At 41.0% G+C, this 12,256-nt stretch overlaps 1 protein-coding gene across 1 annotated transcript in view; it reads left to right on the top strand.

The window, feature by feature from the left end:
* The first annotated feature begins 430 nt into the window (after positions 1-430).
* Positions 431-12,256, top strand: part of pld1a (phospholipase D1a) — a 33,060-nt gene continuing 21,234 nt past the window's right edge. Inside the window, exons 1-2 of the mRNA XM_015038288.1 lie at positions 431-647; positions 11,704-11,920. Coding sequence (XP_014893774.1) covers positions 11,737-11,920 — 184 coding nt within the window. The 5' untranslated portion in view covers positions 431-647; positions 11,704-11,736. The remainder of the gene's footprint in view (positions 648-11,703; positions 11,921-12,256) is intronic.

The raw sequence follows: 12,256 nt of genomic DNA, 5'->3' as shown, positions 1-12,256 counted from the left end.
AGGCTGCAGGTATTTAAATCAAGCACACTGTACATTTTTCCATTCATTATTTTAGCTATTCCGCTGTCATTTGATTGATTGATTTATTTATTTATTTATTTATTTATTTATTTATTTTTATTTTTTTATTTTGGCTCTCTAAAGGCTCAGTGTTCATGCATGGGAATGTTATAGGACAGAATGCAGGTAAATCCACTCCCACGAACTCAAAAACACCCAACCAATGATGAGAAAATAGGCAGGACCGGTGTCAGTGTTTGCTACCCCACAGCTCCTCCTCCTGCCTCCCACCGCCAGTGAAATCTTCTGCCCAATCAGAGAAGGCCACAGGAAGAATCGCTCCCTGTGATTGGTTCAGAGTTTCAGAGAGCCCTCCCTTCCCGAGGAGTTGCAGAGAGTTCACTGTTAGTTTTTTTTTTTTTTTTCTTCTCCTTCTCAGCCACACTTACTGAGTTGCAGCAAAGAGGGAACACGGAATTTGGCTGCTGCTGCTGCTGCGCGGCTCTTGGTCGTCTCAGACTGGGCGTGTGTGTGTGTGTGAGTGCGTGTGTGAGTGTGACTCTTTGTTTTTAGCCGTCCATTCAGAGGATCTAGCTGGCTCGGTCAGACAGGCCAACATGTGGACAGCACGTCCACAGAAGAAGCAGGTTGGTAAAATGCCTCCCTCACCCCTATTGTCTGTCTCTCTGTGTCTGGTGTGTCCTGTTTGCACCCAGGGGGCTTTAAAGATATGTAGATTGTATCTGTGATGCTCCTTAGATTTCCGTTGTTTTTTTTTAGCAGGATTAGTAGACAAGAAGGTTTTACAAACCTTGAATGTACTTGTTGATTTCAAAAGCTGGATCCAGTTGCATAGGAGACATGTCAGTGTTATGTGTGTGGAGCAGGCTGTGCGTAACCTGCTGAAAACAGACCAGACGGATCTAGACGCGGGTTTCCTTCTTCATTCGGAGTTGGGAAAAGTTTGTTTTCCAGAGCTGGAATGTTGCGGAAGGACAGCAGATATCTGTCCCTGCCATGCACGGCTACACAGACAACCTTCCTCCACTGGTGCCTCTTCTTCTTGTTGTCATTGCCACATACGCTATGATGCTGACCTCTGGCAGGGAAAGACGTGACCCCTGCACTTTTCTGTTGCTGGACCAGCACATCAAAACAATAGACTTCACAGCAGCGGCTCCTTCCTGAGGTTCTAGGTGTGTGTGTGTGTGTGTGTGTGGAAACTGTAACTCATTCCCATGCTGCAAACCAGAACAGTTTTTGAACAAAAGTGTCCCTGTACTGCTTTTGTAATATAAACACCAGACATTCTTTGCGTTCAGCGTCTTTGAGGTGGTTGGAAAAGATTGAAGTCAAATATTTGAGAGGCAGGCTGGGCTTAAGTGCTGCAAATTTATTCCAGATGCGATGTGTTGGCGGTGTGCAGTACAACAACACACTTTCTGACACTCGCAGATATTTATGTGCCTTGCAGGAGTTCATTCATAGCGTTCCTTAAGCTTTATTTGCACAAACGTTTGTGTGAATGTTTGTATTTCAGTGGGTTTCTAAGCGAAGCACCCAACACAAAACGAATCGTTTTGAAGTTGGGAATGAAAGATGCGTCACTGTCAACTGTTTCTGAAAGAGTAAAACTCCGTTTTGTCTGTTTAAAAAGCACTGCATTGATAATAAAGCAAATGAAATGCTGGTCTCTTCAAAGAGTTTGCTGTAGATGCTGATGGCTGTGAGAAGGACAGCTCTCCTGCAGTGGTCAGTGTTACAGCGGCTTGGAAGAAACCTCTGAATAAAGACGCTGGTGTTGTGTGACAGTCAGTGTTGTCACTAATCATCTTCATTCTATGAACAATACTTCTTTGCACAATGATCTCCAGATGTTTCATTTCAGTTCAAATGCCACTTCTCTTATTTTTGTGAATAAAATCCAGGATAAACCAAAAGCACAGTCCAGTGGTCCACTATCGTTTGCTTCATTCTGAGAAAACTCCAGCAGTTCTGGGACTGCCTCAAAGATTTCTTAGAGAGCACCAGGAAGACCAAGGAGCACAAGCCGACGGTTTCAAGAGCGTAGTTTTGAATCGGGGTCGTATTCAGTCCAATGTTTTTTAAACATTTGGCTCAACTGTAGCATGTAGAAACATCCTCATGCTTGAAACATGGTGGTGGCAACATCATACTGTGGTGGTGACGTGATGTTATGTTGATGGGGGCAAAATACAGAGTGATCCTGGAGGAAATCCCCTTGGCGACCTCCAGCAGCAGAACAATAAAAACATAGAGCACCTACAATAGAATGGTTGAGACGAAATCGTGTCCATGCGTTCGATGGCCCAGGTGAAGTCCGTATCCAAGTCCAGTTGGGAATGTTGGTACAATCTGAATGAGCTGGAGTTATTTAATAAAAACTGGCAGAAACGTGTATCCTTAAAAATTCGGAGGTGGCAATTCAGCTGGAGCATAAATATATCCCACACTTTTCAGATTTGGGGATTTTAAATGGCCTTGTATCTGGTTTTTTTTTTTTTTTAATGCTTCATAATTATTCGCTACTTTAAGTCTGTCTGCCGCAGTGAGGAAGTTTGTACAAGAGAAACCTTACTACAGAAATATAAGCATATTATACTTCCAAATCGATTCAGGAAATGTATGTTTTTTTGGTTTTTTTTTTACTTTAAAATTTAAGCACACCAGTCCTCTTAGTTCAAAGCACAGCTGTCCTTTGGATTTTCTTTCCCACTGTAATCATGAGTCAGTTCAGGGCGGTCTGGATCCCGAGCTACACTCTGAAATTTTCCAGCCTCAAACTTGGCCGTCCTGCTATGGCCGAGTCAGGTTTAGCAGAAATGGACCAGAGGCAGCAGCTCCCTCGCTCTGTAACAGTACAATGATGCCTTGTGTTGCCGCCAGCAGAATGCCGCTCCGCCAATGGTGACGGGTGCTTTCTCTCTCTCTCTCTCTCTCTCTCCATCTCTCTCTCTCCATTTTTCTGGCAACTACTGTATGTCTTGCTTTCTCTGACCATCCCTATCCCCCAATCCATGGTGCGAAGGATTAGATAATAGGCAGCTTTAGTGTGGGCAGAGAAAAAGAGGTGTCACAGAACTCTCTTATTTCTTCTCTCTCTCTCTCTCCCTTCCTCCATCCATCTTCTCTCTCTTGGTGCCATCTGCGCCACGAGCAGCTTGGCACCACACCATCTATAAATGCCAGGCCACATTTATCTTTATTGTATCGTATTTATGTGCGTGCACGTGCGCGAAAGAATGCCCGTGCCCGTCACTCGCGTGAAACACAATGCGCGGCCGTACAGAGCCTTACAATTGGTGTAGCTCACTCGGTATACGGTGCTTCGCCACTTTCTAAATGTCAAGTCCACAACCACACGTCCGAGAATAGATTACACGTTTCACAAGCCACCTATTTCTCTTGGCTCCCGGAGCTCAATCCTGTGACAGCACCTCTCCTGCTGATGTTGGTGCTGATGTCTCGTCATCCACCTCTGGTGTTCTTGTCCGTATGTTTGCACAGTTAAACGTGTATAGCAAGTTGGGTCTCGTGTGAAGAGGCAAAGGTGTTTAAAACAATGAGTAAAACGTCGATAATACACGGACACCTACGAGGAAGTTAGAAAAAAAAAAAGTTGTTTTATGCATGAAGAAGTGCGATGAGTAATAATGACAGGATAGCTTAAAATAACAAAAAAAAGTGATCTGTCAAGTGCATTTTCTCAGACTACAGTGATGTCACAGCTATAAAAATAATACAAAAAACATGCCAGTCTGTGGAGAACAATATCACGCCTAAGGTTGTGGTGAAGCATTGTAGTGTTTTGTTGCTCATCCTCCCATGGCATCCAATGTCTCGTTTCAGCTGCCCCTGTAATTTAGTTGTACTCCGGCCCTCCCTTTCCAGTTGCTGTCATGTGTTTAGCGAGCACAGACAAAAAATGCGTTACTTATCTGTTTTGCCTTCAAGTTTTCTGTCGTTTTAAGTATGTGCAGTTAATGGGAAGTTATCACCCACCGCTTTCTCGAGGACTTAGGAAGAGTGTTTTATGAGCGCTGTGTGAAACCGCGCGACTGCCCTCAGTCAATACTATGCTTTCCGAAGGGATTTTGATTCGTAAACGTGCTGTGGTGGAAGTTGAAATATTCTGCTTTTCCATCAAATGTTCATACAGCTGACTTCCAGCGTGCAGTAAATTGAAGGGGAGCTCCGACTTTGCAGTGCTTGAACAGAAAGCTGTAGGTGTCTTGAAAGTGAAGCGTTCAGCAATTGGCCCACATCTTACATGAAGTCGGGTCATTCCTGATCCGGAGAGAAAATTTGTTAACGTGATTTGAATCGACCACAAACGTGCCGGTTTGAATGCCAGAGGAAAAAGGCGTCAATGCAGAGAGACTCGTGATCATTCCAGATTGGTGTAGGCACGGAAAAGAAATGGCGAATGGCGTCTGGTGTTTCAAGTAATGAATGGTGATCACTGGTATCCAACATGAAACTTGCTTTACTGTAGAAAATGTAGACCAAACATAACCTAAGTTAGTCTAAAGCATCCAAATTATTGCCAACGTCGGACTCTCGGTCGAATCCAAAATTCCCAGAAGCCTCGCCATATGGCTTAGGCCATAGAGTGGAGAAAGGAAGGAAGCCTCTCAGTACCTCTTAGATAAGAAAAAAAAATGTTTCTGTATGTCTGAAAAACAATTATTTTCCCAGTTATCAGTAAAGACCTGAAAAATTTCAGTCTCTTTAAAATATTCTTAAAAAAATGTGTTAAGTTATATTTTTTACCATTGGAAAAGAAAAGAGCCGCAGAAAACACGAGCATGAACATTTTACATCTGGGCCAAAGTCTTCCCACACTGATAAGGAAAATTTAGCAGCGGGCCAAACGTTTTGGCTGCCAAACAAACCCTGACAAAACTTAATATTTGACAGGAAAGTAACTAAGAAGAAATTCTGATGGTTTTTTTTTGTTTGCTTTTTTTTTTTTTTAAACTAAGTTCATCTTCACATGACCGGAGTGACCTTCTCTTCCTTTCCTTTTGTCTCTTATAGACTCTGTTCTGCAACCGAAACAGAGCTATTGGAAGTTCTGCTTCAAAAAAAAACAAAAAAAAAAAACATGCTCACAAATGACCCTTCTCATGTCCTCATGTCGTAAAACCACAAAGGGGAAGTGTGTGTAATGTTACAATAAACCAATGGAAGCAAATTAGGTATCATAAATACACAAAAACTGAACAGTATCCACGTATTACCGCCTGGCATTGACATGAATGGTTGTAAAACATTAATGCCAGATATTGATTGCAGGTGAATCTCATGCAAGTCAGAAATAAATATTTAACTTTCATTGCTGTTATGTGTTAAGTCTAATTAATACTTTAAAATAAATAACATTGAAAAGATAAAAAAAAAAAAAAACAACTTGTGCCTTTTTATGCTTTCTGAAAAAAGCAGAAAGCATGTATCTATGCGCTATCTAATGGAGATTAGAATAACCTTCATCAATGTCTGGATAATAATAGATGGTTTGTTATCCAGGATAAGCTGCACGACCAACTCTTAAAGAGGAAACCATCTTACCAACCTGACCGAGAAAAGACTAACAAGTCAGACACTGCTGTTCTTTTGTCTTTGACGAATTATGTCGCAGCGTCTCGGACTCCAACTGGAAGTGGTGGGATAATAGCTTGTTGTGGAGGAAAAGCTGCTCAGCTGAAGGTGCCCAAGCAGCACAAACGCTCTCAAACAGGACACTGCTGTGGGTTTGTATTTGACAAGTCCCACTGTAATGTTATTGACTCCTTTTGGTGTAGAAGACACAGTAAAACCCACCACTAAGCAGCCACCTTAGATTTGCACAACCGCTTGGTGAACACAAACAAATCAACAGTGATGAAATATGCTGACGCTCAACCAGAGTTTCAGAATGAGGAAGAAAGGGTTTGAACAAGACTCTATTACACTAGACGGGCTGGTCTGAATATATATATATATATATTTAAAAAAAAGACTAATCTATCGGGATTCAAATGGATGATTTGAAACGCTTTTCAGAATGAGCAGACTGATTTGAGATGCCAGAGATGCAGCAGCGGCTCAACTAACCACTTGTTAAAACCAAGATATCTGGAACACTGTCTCTGAACACACAACATCTAGATAAGCTACAGCAGCAGCAGACCGCACGGGGTGGAACTCCCATCAACTACGCAGGAACCTGAGGTCACAGTTAGCTAATTAACCAAAATAGGATTTAACAGATAAGGAAAACGTTTCCCCGTTAAATGAGTCCACGTTTGACGTGCATGAACACACCTGATCTTGGGTCAATGTTTCATTCTGGTGGTGATGGTACTACGATGTAGTTGTTATGTGCCCAGATGTACAGTCTTTAAACATGGCAGCTCACAGAGTAATATTGGTGCCCATTTATGAGCACAGTGTACCCATCTTCAGTGGGGTCATTCACCATGTCACAAAGCTCAAATCATTCCAAGCTAGTTTCTTGAGCATGACGATGAGTTGACTGTACTCCACTGGTCTACAGAGCACCTTTAGAATGTGGTGGAAAGAAAAATTTGCATCATGAATCTGCAAACCTGCATGACAATGACAATTTGGAGAAATATCTCAGAGAAATATATCCTGCACCATGTTGAATTCACGTCTTACTGCAGGACTGAATTACCAGTATACTATAGCTGTAGCTACGTGTGCAATGAACACGAGTGCTTATGTTAATAAAATTACAATTTTTGCTTTTCTGTGTAGCTGGATAGCAAATTAAATATCCGATTCCTGAGCTAATTTCTTCAGGCATATTGCAAAAGTGACCACACCGCTTATGATCAAAGGCTGAATTTCTCTGTTATTTATGACAAGCAGATTAACAAGTGGCCAATTTCCTTTTCTGTTACACGTCTTCCTCTTTTGCGCTCTTTTTATCCTCCGTCGTCGCTCTCTCACTAATTGACGTTATGAAAAGGCAAACGCACAAAAAGAGAGGCGGACCTTCTGAACTGCTTGAGTTGATATTTATATATATATAAGCGGTCTGCTCTGTAGCTGCTTGAATTATCGCCATGACAACAGGACAGGAAGCAGGAAGTAGGAGTTCCATCAGAGTGGAAGAGGGAGATAATTCTCCTCTCAGGTTGCGTGTTGAAGCCACATATGGTTTCAGTCATTGTTTATGTGAATACATCCAATGTGTGTGTTTTGTTTTAAAGGCTACGTACACTGAAACAACATTTAGCATTCCGGGTCTTTAATTTGTGACTTAAAACCTCTGAGTTTTAAGTCACAAAACTCAGAGGTTTTGTGACTCTGAGTTCACAAAACGTCAGAGTCACAGGGTTAGGCTAACCCTAACCCACTCAGTTAATGCATGCATTAACCCACACATCAACTGAGTGGGTTAATGCTTGAAGTCTTGGTGGAGATAATAAAAACTGCTGCTCAAGTCCTCTGGAATGTGTGATTACATACGCAAAGTTTTCTCAGTGAAACAAACTTTACCGCAATGAGTTTAATTCATTCGTCTGTGTGGCCATTCGAAATGTCGAGCTGCAGAGTCAACAACATGTTTTTGATTACCGCTGTGCAACATAAGGCAGTCAAACAGAAGAAAATTGCAGAAGGCCTAACAGCATAACACATTGGCCGCATAAGACAGAACTAGTAGTGGCAAAGTCTGCAGATCAAGTTAGAGTTCATACAGTGAAGTTTTAAAAAGGCATTTTTACACCGAGTAACAAGAAGCCCGGAGAAATGTTCATTTAGATGAGACCTATCAAACTAGCACCCTACACAAGGATTTAAAAGTGCTCTGTGGTTAATTAGCCCATTCCATTTGTGATGTAATGATAATCTGTGACCAAAGCTGTGCATTAAAAGACTGACATTTTGGTTGTATTTATATTTGGGGGGGTTACACACTCATCCAGTGCGTGGTCTCCCTCTCACACAATGACTACTTGAGTTGTTTTGGGCTGAGAGAGTGCATAGAAAATGGAAATAGTGGTAGGCGCATTTTCCTAGCTGAAAAACTTTATGTTCACAAACAACCCTTCACTGGTCTTGTTTAGTCCCGGTCTGTCCTAGCCGTGGTCAGAACTAAGCTGTTTTCTCTTCTATCAGGTGTTTCTTCCCCCAAATGTAAGACTCCAATTATCAAAATATCCTAGAAAAAAAAAGTGTTTCAGACTAAGAAGCCATTATTGATGATTGAGCGCCTGACCTGGTTACTGTCACAGAGCTCTCTTACCTTTTCTGCATAGACGCTTACTTACTGTCTCCATTCTAGATAATTTTTTTTCTAAGAAATGTATAGATTTTCTGCCATTAAAATGTGATATTTAGTCTCTAATATTGCTGAAATTGTGAACACTAATTCTACAATCTAGCCTTCCTTAAACACTTTGCCACAAAAGGTGTTGATACTCAGATATATTTCTAGTCAGATGGATCAGTTCAAAAAGAGACCATATTTTATTGGAACTGTTATTAAGACAGCATCCCACTTTTAAAAACTTGACTATCGCGAAAAAACTGGAATCGCACCGATGTGCCTTGAATGCAACCTAGTGACCGGTTTGACTGTACGAACATGCTGGATCTTGCTGCCTGGTGGATATCTTTGAGCCGTTAGCTACTGGTCGAGTGTGATGAATGCCAGAGATACACACAAACAGTCTGAAAAAATTGTGTTGGAAGAAGGAAATCCCTCGCTTTCACTGAAGAGGCATGTATTGACTTGCAATTAAACAGCTTTTCCAGACAATTAAGCTGTTTTTAACGCACATAGAAAAAAACTATCCTTACTTTTTACCTACAATAGTGTTCCTCTCATGCTTTTATTTTAAAGAAAGCAGTCCAGTCGCAACTACTTCGACAGTTGTGGAAATAAATGGGGCATCTCGCTTTGTTTTTTTTTCTTCTTTTTTTTTTTTTTTTCCTTTAGTTGAATGAAATGAAAGCATTCTGAAGTTCAGCATCCAGGGAAAATACAAAACGAAAACACAAGCCTGGACATGACAAGAAAAAAATAAACTAATTTGTTACCTGTGAAGAGAAACCAGACAATGGTGAAGTGGGGAGAAGAAAAGGAAAGAAAGAATAGAGGTGATATCGGGGTTATATACACACACACATAGAGGTAATGTGTAACTAAGAGCAACTGCGGTATTCACTGTATGAAACACCAGCACTGGGCATGAAACAAGGACAGAAAACATAGTCAGAGTAAAGAACTACAAGGCTAAGGTAAAGCTAGCAACTAACGCTAACCAGCCACACTGTTTAGAAAGTAAATGTGACTTTCCATTTTTTTTGTAAACTGTGTACTGTACTGGTTAGAAACAGAACACTTTCAAAATTGAAGAACCGACTCTCCTAGACATCAATGAAATGACTCAACTGTGGAAATGTAATCACACCTTGGTAGCCTTTAAAAAATGTTTTCATCTTTCTGCTGAATCAGGTCTCCACTTTCCTTCCTTTTTCTCTTGTTACTCCCCTCCTGAGACCCGTTCCATTTCTACGCTTTCAAAACGCTCTTTGTGAGGTTTAACAATGGGCCGCAGGAGCACGGGTAGACTTGGGTAACTAATCATTGAGCTCAGGCGGTATTGCACATGAATGGGTGTTCCCTTTGAGTCAGCTTTTTTTCTTTTCTTTTTTTTTTCCTGGAGGCAAAAACGTGGATTACCGTGTGCTAGGATTTTACACACCCTGGCATTTAATGCTCATAGGACTGGAGGATAAAGTTTGGGATAGCTGTGAAAAGATTGTTTGTGAATGAAACAACCATTTAAAGAGAGTAAATTGTAACAGAAATCAGCAAACTTCTTCTATTAGGGCTGATAAACTTGAAATATCTTTTGTGTTTTAGGTAGAATTACTTTATGTTTTGGTGATTATGACTAAATGAATACACCCGTATTTCAATGATCCCAGATGTAACCATTGCTTGTTAATGTACAAAAACTCAGGCAAGAAAGCATAAAAAACTCAAAGCTGGTAAATAAAGTTCAACCCTCCTTTTCTTTCCTTTTGTCATTCGCTCTTTTATATCCACTAAACCAGGCCACAGTTTGCACAAAGGTAACATAAGATCAGAGTGATCTTAGAACACAAAGGTATCAGTCAGGGGGGGGAAAGTTCTTAAAAATACAGAACGACAATGACGTTACCAAAACCGGGCTCTTCTCCATAACTAACTAAAAGATAGAAGCTTATCAAAGAGGCTGCCCAGAAACACTATAGGACTGAAAAAGCACCACTAGTACTATTTGTGTTCAACAAGGCAACATTATTCTGTATTCTTTCTATGTCTGGACAAAGGAGATGGGTTTCTTCCAAAGAAAACATCCAGACATTATTAAGACCTCCTAAAAGTTGTCACTGACCTCCTAAAATGGAGGCCTTAGTCATGAGAAAATCTGTTTGTCACCTGCTGAAATCAGCAGTGAATTTTTACTGAGTAGCACATCATTAAAACACACGGTGAAATAGGGTGGTGGCAGCATCATGCTCTGGAATTACTTTAGTTCAAATGTTGATTTTTATTTTTTATTTATTTATTCTTTTGTCAATGCAGATCAGCTTTATATATACATATATATATATATATATATATATATATATATATATATATATATATATATATATATAAGATCACAAAGGTATCAGTATTTTATGTATATAAAATACTGATACCTGACTGAAGTGTAGGAATTGGAGCTCAGGAAAATATTTACATAAAATGAATTTTTGTTAAATACTGGATGACACAGACACAGATCACCATCACACCAACACTCACACCCACTCCCACAACACCTCCCACCCCCGTCACCTGAGGGGGTGGGTCACGCAGGGCGTCCAACAGGCTGACTTTTCTTAGCAGCTGCAATTATGGCACCAGTGTGTTAGTTTGGCTGCTGACTCTTTGTAGCAAAAAAGCCACTAACATTTTATGATAAGCATAGGAGGGACAGCTTGTTGTGCAAATGACAGGTTTCAGAACCAACAGGAAGAATGTATTTTAGAAAAGACGTCCATTTGGAAGGACGTTTTTCAAACAGAAGCTCCTGGACGAGCACGAGCAAACATCGGACTGGTGATTTTATTCATAAGCTCGATTCTGTTTCGTTAAAATTATGTGCTTGATAAGTAGATATTGAGGGTTATGGCGAGAGAGAGAGAATCACCAGATGTGTGACGCACTTCATTTGATTTCATGTAATCCATCTTCATCTTATCAGCCTTAGCCTTTATGATTTATCCGCACCAGAGGTAACGATGATAAAACTGATCACACCTTATTTTTTTCCCCCCTCTCACCAATCTAGGAATCATTTATTTAATACATTAGCCATTTCAGCTGAACAAACATATTTAACTAACCAGATTAAACTGAACGGATTACTCTTATGGCAATCTTGTCGTAGTTGTGTGAGTGGTGCATGAATCCTTCTTTGCGCATGTTTGTCAGAGGTCCTGCATATTTCTGACAGTTTTCCGACTCAAAATAGAACGGCTGGGTTTAGAATGAGGTCACAAAGGTCAAAAGTCAAATGACTGTCCCTCCCATGTGGGAGTGTGGACTCCAGGAAGTGGATCCACCAGTCTCAAATTCATGAATCAACAAATGACTCAAACGTCATAATCGCCTCCTCTCTCCCACAGGTGCGCCCTGCACTGGGGTCTGACTGCTAAGATATGCTTGACAAGGCTCAGCCTACTGCCAGTAACCTCAACCTGGTGAACGCTGAAGTTTCTGAGACCCGGGCAGCTTCGGACACGCTTGATGGTATCGACATGGCCGACCTTGTGGAAAGCCTGGACGCCAGAGAGCTGGACCTCGAGGAGGGCGAGGAGCTCGACTACGACGGGAACTACTTGGGTGTGTGTCGCCTCGTTTCTCACAAGGGAAAGAGTCAAACGTAATACACTGACTCTTCTGAACATCTTTAAAATGCCGAAGCGAAATTGATCTGGAAAATGGAAAAACAACAGGCCACGTTCAATCTAGTTGCGGAGAAGGTTTGAAGATAGACTTTTTATTCACTTGGAAAAATTCTTGCACCTCTCTTAGAGTTTGTTACGTTACAACAGAACGGCAGAAAATCTCCAGCAACGTATTTAACAATGTGGACGCAATCGTTTGTTTCTGCTTCTTCATTTTATGACTAAAAGAGATGTGATGACACTCCAGTTCCAGAAATTCACAAGCGTTGTG

The sequence above is a fragment of the Poecilia latipinna genome, unplaced genomic scaffold (assembly GCF_001443285.1).
Source record: "Poecilia latipinna isolate Pla-1442-1.1 unplaced genomic scaffold, P_latipinna-1.0 Scaffold436, whole genome shotgun sequence".
NCBI lineage: Eukaryota > Metazoa > Chordata > Actinopteri > Cyprinodontiformes > Poeciliidae > Poecilia > Poecilia latipinna.
Note: the sequence above shows the minus strand (reverse complement) of the source record. Positions and strands in the feature narration are given on the sequence as shown.